General features: G+C 38.3%; 1 protein-coding gene across 4 annotated transcripts in view; it reads left to right on the top strand.

Moving 5' to 3' along the window:
• LOC124605352 (kelch-like protein 28) overlaps positions 1–24,647 on the top strand; it is a 145,238-nt gene that overhangs the window by 71,521 nt on the left and 49,070 nt on the right. For all 4 annotated transcript variants that reach the window (XM_047136976.1, XM_047136977.1, XM_047136974.1 and 1 more), the window contains exons 5-7: positions 744–1,013; positions 16,632–16,815; positions 19,055–19,233. In XM_047136976.1, coding sequence (XP_046992932.1) covers positions 744–1,013; positions 16,632–16,815; positions 19,055–19,233 — 633 coding nt within the window. The remainder of the gene's footprint in view (positions 1–743; positions 1,014–16,631; positions 16,816–19,054; positions 19,234–24,647) is intronic.

A 24,647-nucleotide genomic window follows, 5' to 3' on the forward strand; every position in this document is an offset into this window, starting at 1 on the left:
CAAATATGTCCTTTCCTGATAGTTTATTCCCAGATTTTCTCTCTGAGAAGCCCCTGTTCTAATTTGTCAAAACTTTGAATCTCCCTTATTTCATTTCACTGATAATGTGTGTTTTGTTCAGTGCTGCTGCCTCCTCATTGACGTGCAGTCTTTTATAGTGTTCACAAGACTGCTATATATTATCTGTGTCCTTGTCCCATTCCTGTTTATAGCTTAGACTAGGACGTTTGAACCACAATGTAATGGCTCCTCCGCATTTCCTGCTTGTCATCTTTCATAAACTGTTATTTTTCATTCAGTTTTCTGCTGGTATACATTCTCTGAGTTAACATCTAAGAAATTACTGAGCGAGATGGTACTGTGGTAAGACACTTGGCTCACATTCAAGAGGACAGTGGTTCAGACTCCAACCTGAGCATTTAGATTTATGTTTTCATGGTTTCCCTAAACTGCTTAAGGCAAATGCCAGATAGTTCCAGTGCAGAAATAACAGTTGATTTTCTTTTCTAAACTTCCTCTAATCAAAGCTTGCATCTGTCTCTAATGACCCTAAATCTTCCTTCCTTCCAAGAAGTTGAGATACAGCTTCCAACAAAAATGCCAGTGACAGTGATGATACAATGTTGTAACTTACTACCATCATGCTATTTTTACTTTTGTAAGTATATAAATGATTAAAAACTTTGAAAATTGTTGTTTTGTTAATTATTAAATTTTACATAAACATTGTTATTTCTATGCAGATATTTATTCGTTGGATAAAAGTTGATCTAGAGAAGCGTGCACAACACATTCCTTTGATTCCAAAAATGATTTGTTTGGATGCAGTACCAATGGAAAAGCTTATCTCAGTAAAAATTGATTCAGTTATGTTCAAGACTGAGCTTCGTTCTATAATGGATAAATGTATTGATAAAATTTTGACTGTAAGATATGATGATCCAGAACAAAACGACCTTATACTGAATGAAAAGAGACCCTGCAAATTTTTTCGATACCATGCTGAGCAACAGGTAAGTATCAGATTATTATTGTTTATTAAATTCACAATACGGAAGTGAAAATATAAAAGAGTTCACTTGCTTGAAATTGAAATTATAACAACTGGACAGGGCCAGTATGAAGAGAAAACTAATAGACATTGAGCCAGTAGTTTCGGTGATCATTATCAGTGACCACAGAACTTCAAACTTGTGAAATTAAAAGACAAATGCTTTAGAGAATGTAAGAAATATTGGAGGCAGAGAGTCATTAAAGAACTGATTAGGGGAGGCATGTGAGATAAGCAATAAAAATAACTTTATTCCATAGATTTATTTAGTTTGTTTGCCACATTTGACTATGTTCTGTGTAAATGTCTCCTCCCTCCATCATATGCACTCCTTTTTTGTACTTTTTCTATCTTCTCACTTTTGTCTTTTTCTTCCCATGAAGGAAGTCTTCATTGCAGTAGCTTAAAATCCATGTTAAATGTGTAGCATTTCAATGAGTCCTACATGGATTTTTGTCTCTCAGTAATTGGTAAGGATAAATACTTTTCTTCCATCTTATTAGTGCTTTGTATGATTTAAGACTGGGTTGTTGTCATGAAGAATGAATCATAAAGCAAACCAAATACTTTTTGGCATATAGAGACATTTATTGTGACTTGATAGTTCTGCATCTGTACCTGCACTCTGCAAACCAAATTAAAATGCATGGAAATGGGTACTTTCCATTGCACCACATATTAGCATTTTTCCTGTTCCAATGGCTTAAGGGATGTGGAAAGAATGATTACTTAAATGCATATTTGTGCAATGTAATTAGTCTAATTCTGTCTTTGTTGTGCCTATGGGAACGAGATACAGGGGCCATTGCATGTTCCTAGATTCCTTGCTTAACACTTGTCTTGAAATTTTGTAAGTAGGCTTTTGCAAGATAGTTGGCATATATCTTCCAGTAACTGCAAGCTCATGTTTTTCAACATTTTTGTGGCATGTCCTTGAATAAACCAAACCTGTGATCATTCATTGCTGATGTTCTTTGTATGTGTTGAATATTCACCATTAGTCCTGTTTTATATGTGTTCAACAGGTTTGAACAATATCTTAGGATGCCTTGCATCAATGTTGACTGAAATTTTCCAGTTTCCTCCCAGTAAACTGAAATCTGCTATTTTCCTTATCCACAACTGAGCCTATGTGATCATTCCATTTCATACCATGGTGTTTATATGAGTTGACTGACTCCGCTTGTAATGCACTGATATTTTAATCATAGAATACTATATTTTTGCATTTTGTAAAGTATGCAGTTTCACATTTCTGATCGTTTAAAGTGATATGTGAATCACAAGCTTGAAATGTAATCAAAACCTGACTGTATATTTGCAAACTTTCTTCATGCAGGACACCGTTATCGAAACCACTAAGGATCATAACACACTGTTACAGGAACTCACCTGTAGTTACTTCTGCATCTGCTGATGATTCTCTGTCAGATAAAATATACTGCATCCTCCCTACCAAGAAATTCTCAAATCAGTCACAAATTTTGTTTATGCCCCATAAGCTTATGTTTTTGTTTAATAGGTGAGTTTTTTGAAAGTCGAAAAGTCCTGCATCCCCCTGACTGCCTTGATCCATGGTATTCAGGATGTCATGTGAGAACAGCACAAGTTGTGTTTCACATGACTAGTGTTCTCTGAATCCATGCTGGTTGGCATGGAGAAAATCACTGCTTTTGAGGTATCTCATTATGTTTGCGCTGAGGATGTATGCTAAGATTCTACAACTGATGGATGTCAATGATATTTTGATATTGGAGGGCAGCTTTTTTTGGGGGGGGGATGATTTCTGCTACATCTGTTCGACGTATGTGAGCTGTCTTTTCTTCAAACCCACTGGGCATAGTTTTTTGTTCATTGAGCTACAGTAAATTATACTTAACAGAGAGAGGGCCTGTATGGGATATGACAGAGATTCTACAGGGCCCAAGGGCCTTGTTCAATTTTACCATTTTCAGCTGTTTCTCAATACTGTTGACACTAATACATGTATTAATGTATTACATACATTAATTACTCTTAGATCTTTGTTTGTAAACGAACAATTTGCAACAGAGTTTTCTTATGGCTGCTGTCAATTGTAATTTCTGTGTCATCCATGAGTGTGTGGACACTACCTTTGGTGTCGCTAGCAGCCTGAACATATGATCAAAATTTCTTTGGGTTTTGTGCGACATCTATAGCAGTCATTGGTCATTGAATCTCTCTCTCTCTCTCTCTCTCTCTCTCTCTCTCTCTCTCCCTCTCTCTCTTTTACATGAAGAATAATGACAAAAGTGTTACAGATGCTTAAAGAAGTAGTATTGAGGAATGTGGAAGCACAGGAGCTTTTAAATAAGCAAAAACAATAATTTTATTCAAATAGAGATCAAATAGCTAAACTTCAAGTATGAAAGTGTTTATATATTTCCTGTTTTTGTTTACACTGTATGTTGCATTATGTTATTTTAACTTGTTCAGTAGCACTTGGACAACCTGTACGGTAAAGTAAAGATGGACTAATAAATATTCAGTACAATAAGAATAAGGAGTAATGTTAGCGAATAAAATATTTAAAGAGTTAACGATAAATGTACAGAGAATGAAATAAACAATCACAGTTTTTTTAAGCATATTTATGTTCCAGAATGAGTTTTCACTCTTCAGCAGAGTATGCGCTGATTTGATACTTCCTGGCAGATTAAAACTGTGTGTCAGTCTGGGATTCGAAACTCAGACCTTTGCCTTTCATGGGCAAGTAATTTGACTTAGCTTCATTGCGTGACTCATGACCCACCATCACAGCTTTACCCTCTGTCATTACCTCACCTTCTACCTTCCAAACTTCAAAGAAGTTGTCCTATGGGTCATGAGTTGTGCAAGGATAGAACATTTGATAGAGCACTTGCCCATGAAAGGCATAAGTCCCAGATTTGACTTCCAATGTGGCACACAGTTTTAATCTGGCAGGAAGTTTCATATGCAGGTTGCTTCAATAAATAGTTATATCTTAGTGCCTTGCTTGGATTTGTGATGGTTCAGGGTGCACATGTGTTGAACTTGCATGTTGGTGAATACTTATTTACAGTAGTTCTGCCTTCACTTTTAATTTGTGGTTTTTAGTCTTCAGAATATTTAATGTACTGGCCGTGATAAAAAATAATATTGAATTAAATGTTGGTGTAAGACAAGTGGGAAAAAATAATGTTAGATATAAAAAAACACACATTTATTGTTGATGATAATGGTTGATTGCAGTAGAGAAATATGGTGAACAACATGATATGACGTTAAGGATTAACTCCTGCAGAGATATAATATTTCTAAGCAACATACAGCTCTCAGGTGTACATGATGCTCCAGTTGTGGAGGGATATGTGATAGGATAATATTACCACTGACAGATGATAGTGTCTAACATAAGAATTTAAAAACAGCAGTCAAAATACCAAACAACGGGAAATCCAGACTGAAATGTAACAATATTATGAAAAGGATAGTTGCTACTCACCATAAAGTGGAGATGCTGAGGCACAGATAGGCACAACAAAAAGATTGTCGGAAAGTGAGCTTACAGTCAACAACACCTTTGTCAAAAACAGACAAAACACACACACAGACACACACACACACACACACACACACACACACACACACAAAATGCAGTTCACACTCACATGACCATCGTTGCTGCTTATTGAAGCTTCAACAGCCGGATACTGTGGTCATGTGTGTGTGAGTTGCATTTGCATGTGTGTATGTGTATGTGTGTGTGTGTGTGTGTGTGTGTGTGTGTGTGTGTGTGTGTGTGTTTTGTGTATTTTTGATGAATGCCTTGTTGGCCGAAAGCTCACTTTCTGACAGTCTTTTCATTGTGTCTATCTGTGACTCAGCATCTCTGTTGTATGGTGAATAACAACTGCCCTTTTCATAATATTCAGTCAAAATTACTTTACACTGTAATGGGCTGACCTTACTGTGTAAAGTAGGTGGCCATAAATACTGTTTATTGTGAATCAGATGTAGTCATTTTATGTGTAAGATGCTACTAACAATAATATAGGAAGGGTAGATTGCTACTCACCATGCAAAGGTTGTGTTGAGTCACAGAAAAGCACAATAAAAAATACATCTTAAGATGAAGTCCTTCTTCCGAAGTAGAAAATACACAAACATTCACAAAGCACAACTCACACACAAATGGCCATTGTCTCTGGGCACTGATGCCTGACTGTGACTGTATATCTGATGTGAGCAGCAATCTTTGGGGAGGGGTGGTGGGTGTAAGCAGGATGTGTGAGGTGAGGTGGAACCAGGGGAAGGGGGGGGGGGGGGAGTAGCAGGGTCGTGGTGAAGAGGGAGGATGCTAGTATTGTCTGTCAGAACTGCAGGGAAATGGTGGAGACAGAATAGGATTGCTAGGTGCAGTGTTGGGAGACTGTGTTAAGACATGGAGGGGGGAGAGGGAGGAAAAGAAGTAGAGAGGGGAAACAGACTTGTAGGTGCATTTATGGAGTGCAAGGTGTGTGCAGTACTGGAATGGAAACAGAGAAGGGAATAGGTAGGTGGAAGACAGGGACTAGTAAATGTTTAGGCCAGAGGGTGAACGACAGTGAAGTATATGCTGTAGGGAGAGTTCTCACTTGCACGTCAGAACACCTGATGTTAGTAGGAAGAATCAAGATGGCACGGGCTGTAAAGCAGTCATTAAAGTGAAGTACATAATATTAGGCAGCATGTTCAGCATCTGGGTGTTCCAATGGTTTCCTGGCCACAGTTCGGCAGTGGCCATTCATATGAACAGACAGCTTGTTAGTTGGGATGCCCACATAGGAAGCAGCATGGGGGTACAGGTTAGTTGGCAGATCACACGGCTGCTTTCACAGGTAACCCTGCCTTAGATGGCGTAGGAGATGCCAATGACAGGACTGGAGCAGATGGTAGTGGGATGAGGTATGGAACGTAGCTTGCATCTAGGTCTGTTGCAGGAATAGGAGCCATGACCCAAGGGGTTGGTGGCAGGGGTGGAGTTGGAATGCCAAGGATATTGCATAGTTATGGTGGACAGCGGAATATCAGTATGGGAGGGGTGTGGAGAATGAGGACAGGATTTTCATCATTTCAGGGCACAGTGACAGGTAGTCAAAATCCTGGCAGAGAATTTGATTCAGTTGTTTCAGACCTGGGTGGTACTGAGTCATAAGAGGAATGCTCCTTTGTGGATGGACAGTGGGAATGTGAAAGGTAATATGTGTCTGAAGAGATGAGGTACAAGAGATCTATTTATGGACAAGTTTTGGAGGGTAATTTTGGTCTGTGAAGGTATCCATGAGACCCTTTGCATATTTGTAGGGGGACTGTTATAACTACAGATCCAATGACTACTTGTAGTTAAGCTGTATGGCTTTACTTTACTGAGTATCCAAACTTTTTCCCCCCTCTTCTTTTCAGTGTTTTAATGTCAGCTTCCAAACTGTATGCATTCCATCTTCCAAGGCACCCTGGATCAATGGTCTTGTCCACATGCAGCAAATGGCTTTGTGACTGAGCAGATTGTAAGTGCAGTGCCTGGTGTCCCACTTTCTTCTCACCGATATAATTATTCCTGTACCTTCGAACATATCACACTATCACACTACCTCCATCCAGCCTTATGTACTTTCATGTGTTTTTGTGTACCTTCCTGTGTCATATGAACTACACCTGTTGCCTTCATTATAGACTCTACTCACTCATTCACCTTTTCTACTATGCTCATTCCATTTTGTCCCTTTTGTGGTTTTCCCCATGTACTGATATGCATTTTATCATTCATATGCATCTTTGCTCCTTCTGTCTGTGCCATTACAGAAAATTTTCCCTATCCAAGCCAGAACCCAGTCCCACATACTGTTCCTCTGCATTGTTGCCTAGTTCATGGAGTCCCCCAGAATGGCTTGACCATCAAATTACCCCCAGCTGCAGCCACTCCTTCCACAGTGACCTCTATCTGTCCAAATTCTACCAGACCACAATCCTTTACAATCTTATCTCACAAAATCATATCAATTAGACAAAACCTTGCTTGCAGTACCTCCTCTCCATCCGTGAAATTCTCTTGCTGTGCAATCCAAAACTTCTGCATTCTGTCTTTCAGGCACAAACTCTTACACTCCAGAAAATAGAGCAGCATGCTCAATGCCATCTTAAAAAGCTCTTCAACCTGTTCAGCTCATACTCCTGCCTTGGACTACCACTATCCACATCCTCTACAGGAGCCTTCATGAAACCTCCCATGCCTCCCCTCATAGCTGCCAAACCTTGCATTGCAGACCTGCTACATTTACCAAACCCTCAGAAACTAAAGAGACATACAATATAGTCATGAGAAGCCTTAGTCCCATAGAAGTATCAGGCTTTTTCCAAAGGCATTACCTTTTGCCCCTCTCCCAAATTCGTTCATTCTGGACTTGTTAAAGTTCTTCTCTCCTTCTCCTGCTCCCAATCCCTGTAGTAGAATACTTTTTGCCATCAACCTTACCCATCAGGCTCAATCCAAAACCAACAATGAATCCTACTTGTCTCGGTTTACTTCTCCATCCACCCCCACTGCTCCCAAATCACCCCTGTTAACTTTACGTAATTTCCAAACTTTGAACTTTCCCTTATCATCATTCTCCAAATCCCTCAACATGGAAACCAACTGTACTTCTGCAGAAAAAATCACAGTCCACCACCTAAAACCTGACCCTGACATTATAATCCTACCTGCTGACAAAGATTCTACTGATACGGTTATGAGCTGTAAGTATTACCTGGTAGAGAGACTCCGCTAGCTGTCAGATACATCTACATACAAACCCTACCACAGCAACATTATTCCAAATATTCAGGGGGGATCTCCAGTCTGTCCTCAGTTCCTTAGGTTCATCCCAGAACCAAATCCTTGAGTCTATCTCTCTCCTCACCGCTGCAACTCCCCACACTCCTACCTTCTACATGGTTTCTAAAGCTCATAAACCCAAGCATCCAGGATGCCTCATTGTCGCTGGTTACTTTGTTCCTTCAGAAAGAATCTGTACTCTCCTGGACTAACACCAACAGATTATTACATGCAACCTACTCTCCCATATAGAAGACAGCAACCGTATTCCCCACCAACTCTCCACAGCTCCTATTCCTTTACCACCCAGCACCCTGCTCATCCCTGTCAACGATAGGGTAACATCCCCTATGCCTATGGCCTTACCACTATTGAATACCACATTTCCCATTGCCCAACCAACTCCAAACCTACTGCCTTCTTCCTGGTGACCACGACGAACCATAACTTCACCATCAATTACTTCTCCTTTGAAGGCATCACCTACAAAGAAATCTGTGGTACAGCAGTGTACACTTGCATCACACCATCCCATGCTACCCTATTCATGAGCCACCTAGAGGAGTTATTCCTACCCACCCAGACTCCCAGACTGTTATAATCTGGTTCCTATTCATTGATCACATCTTCGTATTCTGATCTGAGGGTGAGAAACTTTATCCACATACATCCAGAACCCTTTTTTAGGGTAGGGAGGACAGAAAGAAAGCAAATTTTAAGAGAGGTTAGACCTGAGACAAACCTTCAGTTTGAGAAAGAAATCAGAAAACATAATTCCAGCTTATTACATCAGCATAAACAGCTATTGGTTAAGAATTTTCAACAGTCAGCAGATATTTTAACTCTACCCAATTTTAACTGTGTCAATGTGAAATGTCAGCTATCTTTATTGCATCAAAATATTCGAGGACTGAGAAATAAAATTAATGAATTAACTATCTGCATAGATGAATTAGAGTCTTCAAACCCAGCTGACATAATCTGCCTCTCTGAACATCATGTGACCACTGGTATAGAACTTTTAAGTGTTACAGGGTTTAGGTTAGCATCTCACTTTTGTAGATCAGAAATGGAGAAAGGAGGAGCTGCCACATTCATCAGGAACTGTCATAAATTTAAGAACATAGACATTCATAAATTTTGCCTAGAACAGCATATGGAAGCATGTGCAACAGAATTAGAATTTCACAAAAAATCCTTCATAATATTAAGTGTATATTGAGCACCTGCAGGTAACTTTAATCTGTTTGTAAACCACCTTGAAGCTGTACTGGCCCATTTAACAACCAAAAACAAAGAAATAGTGGTTGCTGGTGATTTCAATGTAGATTTCCTTAAAGACTATCCCAATAAGAACTGATTTGAGTTAGTAACACTATCATTCAACTTAATTCCCACTGTAAAGTTCCCCACTAGGGTAGCCACTTGCTCACAAACAGCCATTGATAGTATCTTTATAGAAAAGTCCAATGAACAAAATTATATTACAAAACCAATAGTCAATGGCCTCTCAGACCATGACATGCAGTTCCTTCTGTTAAATGTTAATACTGAACAGGATATAAAATCTGTTAAATCTGAGCTCAAGAGGGTAACCAATAAGCCAAAAATTGATTATTTTAGGACACTCCTCAGAGACATTCACTGGACTGATGTTTACAGTGCTCATGGCATGAATGAAAAATATAACATTTTTGCTAATAAAGTGCTTACCTTATTTGAACACTGCTTTCCCCCAAAACTTACCAAGGTTAGAGCAATGTCTACAAAGAAGCCATGGATTACTCGAGGAATAGGGGTATCTTGTAAAACAAAAAGAAAACTGTATCTGTCAATCCGAAACATTTCCAATGTTGATGCTGTAGCACATTACAAGAAATACTGCAAAATATTAAAGACTGTAATACGGATGTCAAAGCAAATATATTACAAGGAAAAGATAGTCATATCAGATAACAAAATAAAGACAATATGGGATATAGTGAAGGAGGAGACCGGTAGAACCAGACATGAAAAGGAACAAATAGCAATAAGAGTAAATGATACATTGGTGACAGATGTGTATAGTGTTGCAGAACTTTTTAACAAACATTTTATAACTGTTACTGATAAGATGGGGTTATCAGGTTTGGTAGATGCTGCTATGGAATACCTCAGACCAGACATTTCAAGTAACTTCCATAATATGAATTTGACCCTCACTACCCCAACAGAAATAATGTCCATCATAAAATCTTTAAAATCAAAAACATCTAGTGGGTACGATGAAATATCAACAAAGTTAATTAAAGAATGTGATTCTGACCTAAGTAACATATTAAGCTATCTGTGTAACCAGTCGTTTATCAGTGGAATATTTCCTGAAGGCTGAAATTTGCTGAAGTTAAGCCACTGTTTAAGAAGGGAGATAAAGAAATAACATCAAATTTCCGTCCAATGTCACTGTTGCCAGCATTCTCAAAGATTTTTGAAAAAGTCGGCTTTGTAACCATCTTATCTCAAATAACATACTGTCAAAGTCACAATTTGGATTTCTAAAAGGTTCTGATATTGAGAAGGCTATCTATAACAGTGAAAATGTGCTTAATTCATTAGACAAAAAATTGCAGGCAACTGGTATATTTTGTGATCTGTCAAATGCATTTGACTGTGTAAATCACAATATCGTTTTAAGTAAATTAGAATATTATAGTGTAACAGGAAATGCTGCAAAATGGTTCAAATCTTATATCTCTGGCAGGAAATAAAGGGTGTTATTAGGAAAGAGACATGTAACAAGCTATCAGGCATCATCCAACTGGAAACTAATTAAATGTGGGGTCTCACAAGGTTCCATTTTGGGGCCCTTACTTTTTCTTGTGTATATCAATGACCTTTCATCAGTAACATTACCAGATGCCAAGTTCGTTTTGTTTGCCGATGATACAAACATTGCAATAAATAGCAAATCAAGTGTAGTCTTAGAAAGATCAGCTAATAAAATATTTGTGGACATTAATCACTGGTTCCCAGCCAATTCTTTGTCACTAAACTTTGAATAAACACACTACATGCAGTTCAGAACTTGTAAGGGGTGTCCCACGAGTATATGTCTAACATACGATGACAAGAAGATAGAAGAAATGGACAGTGTTAAATTCTTGGGATTACAGCTTGATAATAAATTCAACTGGGAGGAGCACACCACAGAACTGCTGAAGCGTCTTAACAAATCTCTGTTTGCAATGCGAATTTTGTCAGACATAGGGGATATAAAAATGAAAAAGCTGGCATACTATGCTTACTTTCAATCCATAATGTCATATCGGATTATTTTTTGGGGTAATTCATCAAGCCAAGCTAAAGTTTTCCGGGCACAAAAACGTGCAGTAAGAGTTATATGTGGTGTGAACTCAAGAACATCCTGCAGAAGCCTGTTTAGGGAACTAGGGATACTAACTGCTGCTTCCCAATATATTTATTCCTTAATGAAATTTGTCATTAAAAATATATCACTTTTTCAAACCAACAGCTCAATTCATGGAATCAATACTAGAAATAAGAATAATCTTCACAAGGATTTAAAGTCACTTAGTCTTGTACAAAAAGGTGTGCATTATTCAGGAACACACATTTTCAATAACTTGCCAGCAGCCATAAAAAGCTTAACAACCAATGAAATTCAGTTTAAGAGAAGCCTAAAGGATTTATTGGTGGCCAACTCCTTCTACTCCATTGATGAATTTCTCAGTAAAACCAACTGATTTGTGTATATATATAAGTACAATATAACTTCTGCACAATTTCAGTGCAGTAATGTGTTCATTGTAAATGTGTTCATTGTAAATGTGTGTGTGTGTGTAAGTACAATCTAACTTCTGCACCATTTCATTGCAGTAATGTGTTCATTATAAATAAGTATTGTAGTAGTTGTATTACATGTTTATTACCTTATAAATAAATAAAAAACTTTTTTATTTTAAATTCAGTGCATTAGTATTTGTAAAATGACTCTTTCGTACAGTGTTCATTAAAAAATGGCAGTCATTCCACTTGAGACCTGTGGAATGGTACATTAGCTTATTTGTTTTAGTTGTAAATTTTTTTATGTATTGTTATTTTTCTGACATGTTCCACATCCTGGAGGACCTCCTCACTACGGATCAATTGGAATGAAAGTAAATCTAATCTAATCTAATCTAATCAACACTTCCTCCTCCATTCACTTCACCTGATCTTCATCAACTCCACAAGCCACTTTCCTTGATGTTGATCTCCACCTCAGGGATGGCTATGTCAGTACCTGTGTCCACACCAAACCTATTAACCACCATCAATATCTTCAACTCAACTGCTGCCACCTATTCCATTCAAATAAGTACCTTCCATACAGCATAGCTACCCAGGATCATCATGCCTGTACTGATTAGTCCCTCTCCAAATATGCCAAGGATCTCATGAATGCCTTTTACAGACCAAAATTAACCTCCCAACCTTGTCCAGAAAACAGATCTCCTGTGCCTTGTCTCTCCAGTGACCTACCTCCTCCCATATACCCACTGTCCTGCCACAAAGCAGCACTCCTCTCATGAGACAGTACCACCCAGGACTAGAGCAGCTGCCACATGTTGCTGAGGTTGTTTCGAGTATGCTGCAGAAGTTTTGTTGGAAAGCCCTTACATATCCTCCATACAGTACCAATTTCTCCCTATGTGATTTCCATATTTTTGGAGCCCTGAATAAAGATGTAAGTGGCCGTTGATTTGCTTCGGATGAAGAGGCACATGCCTGGGTACAGTAATGGCTCTGTAGGCAACTGTAAATGTTTTAATGTGAAGGCGTTGACCATCTTGTCTCACAGTGGGATAAATATATTTACAGTTATAGTGATTACTTCTGAAATAATAAACAATTTACTTATTTTTTCCATCAGCCTTGTTTCCATTTGAGTGCCCCTTATATTCTACTGATCCCTAAACATGCGCAATATTTTTGTCGGTCACTACTCCACCACTCTTCCAAATGCTTGCCTCGTGGCTCATATATTCCTGTCACAGGTCTCTCCTGCCACATCAAAGCCAGGGCCACCTGTGAAAGCAGCCATGTGATCCACCAACTAAGCTGCAAGCCCTGTGCTGCTTTTTAAGTGGGCATGACAACTAACAAGCTATCTATCGCCGTGAATGGCCACTACCAAACTGTGGCCAAAAGATATCTGAACTACCCAGTTGCTGAACATGCCACCCAACATGATGTGCTTCACAGCCTGTACCATATGGATTTTCCTATCTACACCAGCTTTTATGAATTGCGCAGGCTGGAACTCCCTGTACATTATATCCTTTATTCCCGTAACCCCTAGTCCTAAACCCTGTCTTCCACCTACGTATTCCTTTCTCTGTTCCCACTCCAGTACTACACAAGCCTTACATCTCACCAATGCACCTCCAAGTCCTTTTCCCTTCTCTACTTCTTTCCTCTCCCATTCTCCCTCCTCCTTCCCCCATTTTATTATCACCTCCTGGGGTACTACTCATCAATAGAAAAAATATATTGAACTGGATAGATTAAAAAAATCTACTCACCAGGAAAAATCACATATAAAGATCCCAGAATGAGATTTTCACTCTGCAGCGGAGTGTGCGCTGATATGAAACTTCCTGGCAGATTAAAACTGTGTGCCCGACCGAGACTCGAACTCGGGACCTTTGCCTTTCACGGGCAAGTGCTCTACCAACTTGGTAGAGCACTTGCCCGCGAAAGGCAAAGGTCCCGAGTTCGAGTCTCGGTCGGGCACACAGTTTTAATCTGCTAGGAAGTTTCACATATAAAGATATTGAAATTTGCAAGCTTTTGCCTTTAGTAGCTCCTTCTTCTGGCAGAAGGGTTGAAGGGGAAAGAAGAAAAAGGACTGGTGAGGTTTAGGTTTGGAAAGCTCATCCAAAACCCTGGATCAGGGGACCATACCTCATGGGATTGGGATGAAAGGCTAATTGATTAACACTGCATCAGATGAAATTTGAAAACCTGAGACCTTCAAAGGTCATCATATTCAATCCTGGTACTGCTGATCCCTCCAAAAAACAACTAAGGAGTACACCTCTTGTCACTCAGTATTTTATCCTGGTCTTGAGTGTATTAATCAGTTACTTCAACAAGGCTGTGACTTCCTAAAATCATGCCTTACAATGATGTCCATTCTAATTGACATTTTGCTCATCAAACCTAGAACAGCTTTTTGTCACTCTACCAACCTCCACAATATCCTTGTCAGACCCTATGGTCCTTTTGCACCCATTTCCCCTACCCTATGGCTCTTGCCCCTGTGACTGTCCCCACTGTCAGAATTGCCCTACTCATCCTTCTGCCACCACTTATACCAGCCCTGTAACTGGAAAAGCATATAGTGTCACCACCAATGAAACAACATGTGTTGTGCACCAGCTGTTATGTAAAAACTGTTTGGCCTTTTACATTGGCATGACTACCACAAAGTCATAAGTTAGATGACTTGGAATAGGTACAGGGTGTATACTGACAACACACAATATCCTGTTGCAGAGTATGCTCTACAACATGACGATCATGACCTCAGTGTCTGTTTCACCACATGTGCTATCTGGATTTTTCCCCCAGACACCAATTTCTCAGAACTCCACAGGTGGACATTTTGTTACAACATATCCTTGGTTCTTGACACCCATCAGGCCTTAATTTACATTAATTTCTTCTCAGTAACTATTTCTTTCTTCACTTCCTTGCAGTTTTCTGTGTCTTTTATTTTGTGACCTGTCTATTTTTCTGTGCCCCCATCTCTACCACCTACAATGCACTTAGCTTTCTGCTCTTAGTAACTTGTGCACAATGTTTTTGTCAGTAGTCTCTGTCATGTGTGTTACTCTGTCTTCCATGTTTAAGCTCTCAGGTTTTCAAATCTTATCCAGTGCAGTGCCCAACAATCAGTCGTTCCTCCTCATCCCAATTTATAAGCATCACCTGACCCAAAATTCTGGGTGAATTTTCTGAACTCTTCCCATTTCGTAAACATCACCCGTCCTTTTTCTTCACCCCTTCTCCTTCCCCTTCAACCCTTCTGCCAAAAAAAAGCAGCCACTGCGTCTGGAAGCTAGCACATTTCAGTGCCTTTATATGTGTTTTCTCCTTCCACTGCTTGGTGAGTAGATTTTTTTATCCATCCAGTTACATTATATTTTCAAAAATTGATTATTTTTGTTGAAAAAAATATTAAACAGCAGATAACTATTTAGAAAATAATTATTTATAGCCGAGGTTCTGGGCAAAATCTTTCCTCGGAGAACTAAGTAACACAAACAAGTGTGTGTTTTCCGCCCCCCCCCCCCCCCCCCCCCCCCCGTCTCTCTCTCTCTCTCTCTCTCTCTCACACACACACACACACACACACACACACACAGAGAGAGAGAGAGAGAGAGAGAGAGAGAGAGAGAGAGAGAGAGAGAGAGAGAGAGAGAAACTCGGAACCTAGTTGTGGAACAGGGCCTAAGAGATGTGTGTGGTAAGAAAATGGAAGTACTGCAAGGAAAGGGGCTAGACACATTGATTGGAGGTGGTTGGCACCTACACAAGGAGATAGGGTAGGGACTCGTTCTTACAAGAGTAATAAACTAATTACAAGAATAATAAACTAATTCAAGGGGGATATGAAAGATATGGATTGAGAAAAAGAGTGCAGAAAAGGAAGACATGGATCAGCTAGAGTGATGTGGAAGAGTGCCACATAGATTGAGAGTCTGGTATGGGAGTAACAGAGCAGAATGTGTGGAAGCAAGAACAATGGGTGAGAAGTCAGATGGTAGTGATAAGGGCAATAAGTCGAAGGAGGCTGTGGAAATGCAGGATATGTGTAGGGGGAGTTCTTTCCTGTGAAATTAAGAAAAGCTGGTGTTAGAGAAAGCTAAGACCCAGATTACATAGGCTGTGAAGTAGTCATTAAAGTCAATTACATTACACTGAGAAGCATGTTTATAGATGACACAGCTTCTTTTATGGGTGGCCTGCCTCTGTTCAGATAAGAAATGCCAGTGACAGGACAGGAAGAGGAGTTGTATGAGAGACTTGTTTGAATTTGAATCTTTTATTGTGCACATGAAGAAGTGAGTTATAGTGTGACTATAACCTTTGAACTTCTTGTTGACATACTTTGATGATTTAAAGAACACAAGTATAATCATCAGCTCTTTAGCCACCATCCTTAATGATTGTCCTCTCCTTTGTCTAGTATCACAGTTGTTTGCATACACAAACCCCTCTTTGCAGTGGCTTTGAAAGTTGCTTCAGTAGTTTTTATCTGGTTCCAAGCTACATTATACAATGAATTATGTCATTTGTGAATAAAAGAGGGGAAGGTTCCAAAATGAAAATATGACAAAGTAAAACAGAAAAACACACAACAGCAACTGACTGAAATATAGATACTTATGCCAAATCCAGTAATTTTTGATACTGTGGGTCTTTCATCAAATGAAATAAACTGAACTTTTATGGAGAAAACTAGTTTTTATGAGCATTAGCATAGTCAGTGGGTTTGAGGAATCACAGAAAGACAGGCTCAGACAGAATTCAATTTTTATTTGTTTAATCTTTATTAGCTTATAGTTAATTACTGGTAGTTTATTATAAAACTCTAGGAGCAGAGCGTACTGAAATGTAGCATTTTCATCCTATTATTTCAGGAACTGTGTTCATAATGGTAGGTCTGCAGAGAATACTGTAATTATATTGCAGGTGATGTTAGTCATAGGTGGAAAAATGGATGATACAACCACTCATGCAAGTGTAGAATGTTTTACTCCTGGATTCAGTCAATGGAGTTATCATCTTCCTGGACACAAAATATGCATAAAGAGTATGCGCCATGCACGATCTTCATTTGCTACAGCTGCCAAAGAGTATGATGTGTATGTCATTGGTATGTATAGCCTTTACCTTCTGATGAATTCTCATTTTATTTTCATTCTCCTATAATTTACAGTACACTGGTAGAAATTTCAAAATCAATAGCAGCTTTTGGGTAACACTTTCCTCTCAACATATCACTGGTCTATTTGTCAATAACACAATGTTCAGTTACTTTGTGCCAGAATGTTAAAGCTTTATTTTCTGCACAGCAATTTTTGTTTCATCACTTGCTTGCAGTGTTTGCATAAACAACTAACATGTCACTGACTTGAATGTCATGTGTGATGATTCAACTTTCAACTAGCAAGTAAATTTTGTAATATTCAGAAAATAACAGAATTGTGAAATGTTTATTGAAATTCGTCTAACTGGTAACTTAGTGATAGTCAAGCGAATGTAAAAGGCCAAACTGTTTTTACATAACAGCTGGTGCACAACACATGTTGTTTCACTGGTGGCTCTCCCTTTGACAGTGTATGCTTTTTTGAATTTGGAAGCATTAACTCAACCACTACAATCAAGAATGGACAGAAAAAAAGATTCACTTTCCAAGTAGCAGCAGGAAAAAGTATAAAAATTATTACTTTCAGAACCGGATGTTCCTTCACAAGACAAAAGGGATGCAAAAAAAAACTGATAAGGGATTCATTAGAAAAGTTCCCCAGGGCCATAGGTGAAGGGAGGTCCAGCAGGAAATAACAAGTGGGAGTAACTAGCAAAGCAAGAAATTTTAAGTGAGAAATTGGAGTGGCAAAGAGGGCCATTGATAAGACAGACATAAGGAAAGGAAAACTGAAAATAAAAGTATGGTTCTTTTATTTTGCATGACACAATAACATGAGCTTTTCACAGTGCCATAACTGATTTTGATTTTGATTGGTCAGATTATCTCTCTGGAACCTAGACAAGGAGATAATGCCCACATATTGATGATTTCTGTGTTCTGTACTGAGCAGATGTAAATCACACTTCATCCAAAAGTTTACTACTGGCAACAAATGTTACAAAGGAATAAATACACAGAGAAATGAGTAGAATAATCCCAGTATCATTGAAGAGGCCTCTGTAGGATGTACAAATTTCCACTTTAGACAATATTCTTATCAATTACTGTTTCTGAATGAATACTTTATTTACATTGCCTGTATTATTCCTGAATATAATGTGATCTGTCTTTAAGGAAATGGAAGTACGAAAAATTCAGCTGGCATCCTTAACTTTCTAATCAACATGAGAGAAGATACTTCAGAATGCAAAATATGCTGCAGTGAACTTCTTCATTTGTTCGTCTGTGTAATGACTTCAGCTTAATTTATCTAGCTGGAGCCTAACATGTTTTATGCATAGTGCTTTATTTAATGTGAGATCATTAGTGTCTATTATTACTACCAGCTGCTCCATAGTACTTGTTTGAAATAATATGAATCTTTGTGAGATTAAAACTGAATATTTTGCTGTGAACTGTGAGGACAAAGGTTACGAGGGAAGTTTCTCAATATGGAACTCTAGGTGGATAAGTCACATCCTTATTCAGAGCACCTTTAGACCTATTGTACAGATGCTGTAGCCTAGATGTCAATTTTGTTTGAGGCCTTTCAGTATAAGCAGACTGTATACATGTAGGGTATCACTCTTATATAATAACCTTCACAAAAAAATTACATAAGGAAGACAAAGGTTTCAAAACATCAAGTAGATAATGCAAGGTCTAAATAAGCATCATACCATGAACTGAAGATGCATACAGAAGATATGGATAAATCGAGGATGAAACAGCTGTTTATCATCTGTGAAATGAGAAATTAAAAAGATAGCAATATCAGCTGTGAATGGTCTTCTGTTGATTAGGACTAAAATTTAACACACAGCAAGAAGGATAAATATTTTTGCTTGATACTTGTGCTAGCAGCAGTTATTTTAATTTTTCAGTGTCGTGTTTTGAGTGCTCTCATATTATCATCATCTTTGATATGATTTATGTAGCTACTGTTCTGTGTTACCTTTTGTGTTTATCCTTGTATTTCTACTTTGATTACTTAAGTGTAACCTGAAATTAGAAGTTGTCAGCCACATTATGTGTAAGTGCCAATGCTAAGATTCTCAGAACGTTTTCCACAATTTTGAATCCATGCACAAGACATTGACATATGCTCATAGCCTATGAATGCAATGTGAGAAACAAGCATTATTGTTTTAAATTTTATTTTCTTGTGCTTCTTTGATATGACACAATTTTTTTGTGTTTTCAGGAGGGAAAGGTGAGTCTGGTCTACTGGACACATTTGAACATTATCATGTGAAATGCAACACATGGAATTTGTTACAAAATATTCCTAAAGCAGTAGAGGGTGCAGCTGCTGTTATTGCAAATGGAAAACTTATTGTAACAGGAGGTCGATCAATGACTTGTTATGAATCTTCTACATGGGTTAGTTGAAACAGCCAGCTAACTTCAACATTTTAGATATTTATTTATTTATTTATTTATTGCCTGTCTGTGACTCAACATCTTCTCTATATGGTGAGTAGCAATCTATCCTTTACATAATACTAAACAATAGAAACTCCAGGTAGGAATATCAACAATGTAAGGAAAGACATATTGCTGCTTACTGTAAAGAAGGCACATTGAGTTTGCAGACAGGCACAATTAAAAGACACTTCTATCAAGTTTCCAGCCACAGCCTTCATCAACAACACAGAAATACACACTATTCATACACAGAAGCACGCACACCTCATGCCCACATGACCGCCAACACTGGCAGCTTGGGCCGGAATCCCACATTCCGGCCCGTACTGCCAGTGGTGGCAGTCATGTGTACGTGATTTATGCTTGCTTGTATGTATGAATGAATGGTGTATGTTTCTCTTTTTTTGTTGAAGGTTTTGACCAGAAGTTTTATGTAAGTGTCTTTTAATTGCGCCTGTCTGCAACTTAACATGCTTTCTTTATGGTAAGTAACACTCTGTCTTTTCCTTTTAATAATATTGTTGTTATTCCATCCTGTACTTTGAATTTTTAGATATTTATAAAATAGGTGAAACTCAAGAAAGAAATATAAATGTTGATACTTAAGATGTTGCCTTACTTAAAGTAGACAAAGATGATGTACATACTAGCTTTGTTTAAATATACTGTACACCGGTCTTTTTTTTTACATTAAATAACAGAATAGTAATACACAATACTGTAGAAAAGTGCACACATTATTCCTTCTTTCAGAATCAGTAACATGATTAAAAATCAGTTAATTGAATAAAGCTTCAACTGTAAGTCGAAAATAATATTTCCTTCTCTCAGCTTTTAACAGCCCCAAACTAAATGTTCTACTGTCGCGAGCAAATTATTTGTATAATTCATGTGCAAACCAAAAAAATCACAGTTTTGTGAACAAGCTGGAGTTCATAAACTATAGTGCAGGTAAGATATTCTGGAACATAATGTTAGATGTCATGGAACATACAGAGTTGGCGGTGATGAAATATCCTTTTTAGAAGACAGTCCGGATCACTTCTTATTGTATACATATAAAAGGTTACAACCTAATAAATTCATTGTCAGACCTCTTTTGCTGTCTTTATTCTAGTCAATGTATCATCTGCATCAAGTTTTATCATACATAAAGTAGTCCTACTACTCATTTCTCAAATGATACTGGACCAGTTATGGACATGACTAGTACTTCTGGTGTGGTACAACATGACACATGGACCATATCAGCTGGAATAACAACCACAAAATTTGCCTGATAATTGCATGTTTTGAATCTTACACATGTACAAAAGAAATTTCAATTTTTAAGGTTGTCTAATAAAGTACTCCATTCCTGAATGTATGTATTGATTTTAAGGAAGATATAATTCTCTTTTTCTTCTTCTTCTTCTTCTTCTTCTTCTTCTTCTTCTTCTTCTTTTGTTTTTTCTGCCTATGCCTCACACTGGCACAGAGTCAGCATGGTTATTAATTGGTTTGACATGGTTAGTTTAAGGCCATGGGTCACTTTTCTTTCGGTGGAACACTTTGAGAATTCTGGTATTCTGATGGAACGCCTGGTTTATTTTCAAGGATAATAAAATTTTTAAAAATATTTTAATTAATGAGAAACCACTTTTGTTCAGTGGTTATTTCAATTTTAAATCATAACTGATAACACAGAAATCATAATAAAATTTTCTAAAAATAAGAGAAAATGTTGTAAAAAAGCCATGTTGTTAATGTCTTTGGGGAGCACTTATTCACTCCCACAGAACACAGTTCAGGGATTCCTGGTTTAAGAGGAGGCTGAATGTTCTTTCTGTCACCACTCCATTACGTCCTGAGACAGAATACGTGTACCCCAACTGTTTCATGTAAAGTGAGTGAAGTTTTCAAAATGTTTGTGAATTATGTAATTAAGAACAGAGACTTGGATGCCTGCCCAATATTCACCTTGTGAGATATAGGAACCCACTCAAAAACAACATCCAGGCTGACAGGAACATTGACCCTTGCCGTTAATGTGCTGGGTGGAATCGATCCTGGACTGGCACAGCTCCCCATCCTGGCAGTGGCACTTTTAACACGCACTGCTCTCCCGGCAGGTTAAGAAAGATATAATTCACTATTTCCCTGGAAATTGCCACACTATGAATGAATCTTCAGGTAAACAATGTGAAACTCATAGCACATATTACTGATAGTCATAAAAACGAGTAATTACTGTTACAAACAAGAAATACACATTACTTGCACAGAATCAATATCCCATTAAATTGCTTCAAATAGAACATTTTTATTCTTGTATCAAATGATGTATTGGGTTATAATAAAATGCTGAAGTAGGAAACAACTCAAAAACCATATCCAGGCTGGCAGGTTTGCGCTGTCCACATGATTTGCACAGCTTGTATTTTTTGACAGAATACGTATTTTCCTCAGTACTCTCTGGAGCACAGGAAATTGCTACATACAGCCATCTGGTAACAGAACTAAAGCCATCGGCACATGGACCACGCATTCTAATGTTGAGTGTCTAGAGTTTCTGACATCATAGCATGGAAAAAGCATGTTGGGGAGTCGTTCCGAACTTGCAGAGCAACATCTAGCAAGACAGATATTCTAAACATGGGTTTGAACAATGACCAATGAGATGGAAAAATGCCACTTACATCACATGCGTGCCATCTCTCTTCAGTACAGAGTCATGAGATGCCATATTGGCTTTCATTTGCAGCCCATATGTATATATGCCCTTTCTAAGCATCAGAAGTTTGAAGAACTCTCAAAAACCCATCACCAATTGTATGATTTGTTGTAATAAAATGATAGGAAATGTCATATTGGTGATTAAGAATTATTGTAACTTGTGTGTTATAAAACTATACTATTTTAACCCAATGGCACACTGAGGAACCTTAAGAAAGGCAATGTTGTTGATACAATTTGTTATAATTAAATGACAGTTAGTAACATATCTAAGATTAAGGCTTTCAGTACATGATAAGATGCAAAGTTCGGTCAGTCATCGCTTGTTGGTGATTTACTTTAATGAGTAGGGTTGCAGAATGGTAAGTTAATGGTTGATAGGTTGGTGGTTCGTGCATCACTAGATCAAAAAATTATTATTATTAGCCTTCATGTTTTCTAATAGGTTCTGATACTTTCTTATTAGTTTCATTAAAATGTATTATATGATAGTTGATGTTATGTAAATATAAGTGTGCTCTTTCTGAGGAGTGAGTTTGTTCATTTGGCTTAATCTGCAAGACAGCTTGTACTACTTGCAACAAGATATTTTGCATTTTCTTGTTATAAGTGTTGTATTTCACGTGTTGTAAAGATTCTGCTGCTGAACAGAAATATTGATCGAGTAATAATTTGTATGGCACTATTTGAAATTTTATAAGCTGATGTCGTTATTGATTGGACATAGTACTTTTCCTTTTGGTTTATAAAATGTCCATGGATATTGAAGTTTTTGTTTATGTATACTACAGACAAAACAATGTGACAAGGATATGGACAATGGAGCAAATGTACATTTTAATACAATTAATACTCATTTCCTAAACAGTGCAATTTGTGAGCCAGATACAGCCAACTCTGCTGGAAGGCAGTGCCATCACATATACTACATTGAGGCACACGTGCCAAATGCACAAGTTGCTTCATTTCTGAGCCTGTTGAACTCAGCATGCTCAACGCTGATGTTCAAGATGTTCAACAGCATGGTCCGTGTGCCGACGGCTTACAAGTAATCCAGCATTGTCAGTGCAGCTCAGTGGAGTGCACTGTGCCTCAAACCATTACCAGGACATTTCTGCCTGTATAAAATGTCTGTCCAGTCTGTCAATGGCCTTGAGAGGCTGATTCAAGCTTAGACTGTGCACGTACTTTTGCTCTATGGCAGTGAGTGCTGTCTGCATGTGGAAGTTCACCACCAAATGAACATACACCACAGCAGCATCATTCAAACAAACAGCTGCTGTCGTGAGACACATAATATTGAAGATCTGCTTCATTGTGGTCATCAGTTGTCAACAACACGAGCTGATAACCACTACCTACAAATTATGGCCTTGTGATACACTGTGGAGTATGCAAAAGGACGGTACAAGGCCTTTTTGGAAACAGTGTGGTAGACTTTGTCAACCAAGATAGTCACAACCATATCAACACATGATCAGTTTGGCCTCTAGGTATTGTGGCTTTTTTACTTGTTACCAGTTCATTTATAAAATACAAGATTATAACTCTAATATAATTGGATAGAAAAAAAATTTACCCACCAAGTGGTGGTAGGAGAAAAAAAAACATATAAAAGTTATGGAAATAAGCAAGCTTTCAAAGCCACTGTCTCCTTCTTCTGGTACAACAAATGAAGGAAAAGGACTGGGCAGATTTAGGAAATGGAGAGAGTTACAGAAAAGTCTCCCTGAACTCTATGTAATTCTCCCATGACCCTGGATTCTGGATGACTTTTCTGTAGCTCTCCCAAATTCCTAAATCTTGCCAGTCCTGTTCCTTCATCCCTCTTTCTTTCTGTTCAGCCCTTCTGCCAGAAGAAGGAACCACTGACTATGAAAGCTTGCATATTTCCATAACTTTTATATATTTTTTTATGTTGCAAATGGGATGAGTGACTTTTCACTGCAGACTAACATTTTCCAAGGTTTATGTTGTGTGAGATATTTTTACAACAAATTAAAAAACACAGTAATTTAACATTTAACTGTATTTTAATAAATATTTAGTAATTTTTCCAAATATAAAACATACAGAGAAAATGCCTATTGGCTTCTGTCTCGGGTTCTTCGGCCGACGTTCATCTAATGATTTTTCTGACATTTTGCCAGCACGAGTGGCTGGCATTGTCAAAGCTTCACCATCCATTGCCGGTGGTGAGCTGGAGCCGTGCTCGCAGGCGCAGACTATATGTACATGGCGTGCCAACGTCTGAGGGCTTCTCCACAGTCATTTCCGGTGCGGTTCTCCTCTTGCTACCTGCGACAGTCGTTCGCTGCAGTACGGGAAGCCAGGATCCGTTGACCTTAAGGCTTTCCTCTTTCTTGTTCAAACTGTTCGCGTGTTTTTGTATTTCCACAGCTTCTCTGAACAAGCGCATGTGATAATGCTTCTCTACAGCCAGAACTTCCGTGTCGGCGAATTTTATTACATGGCCGGTCTCATTCAGTGCTTGCTCTGCCATGGCCGATTTCTCCACCTGCCCCAACCTGCAATGTTGCTTATGCTCTTTGATCCTGGTGTTGATGGATCGTCCAGTCATTCCGACATAAACTTTTCCGCATGTGCGTGGTATACGGTATATTCCCGACATTGCAAGTGGGTCTCTTTTCTCC

Source organism: Schistocerca americana, chromosome 3, assembly GCF_021461395.2.
Source record: "Schistocerca americana isolate TAMUIC-IGC-003095 chromosome 3, iqSchAmer2.1, whole genome shotgun sequence".
NCBI classification, from domain to species: Eukaryota; Metazoa; Arthropoda; class Insecta; order Orthoptera; family Acrididae; genus Schistocerca; species Schistocerca americana.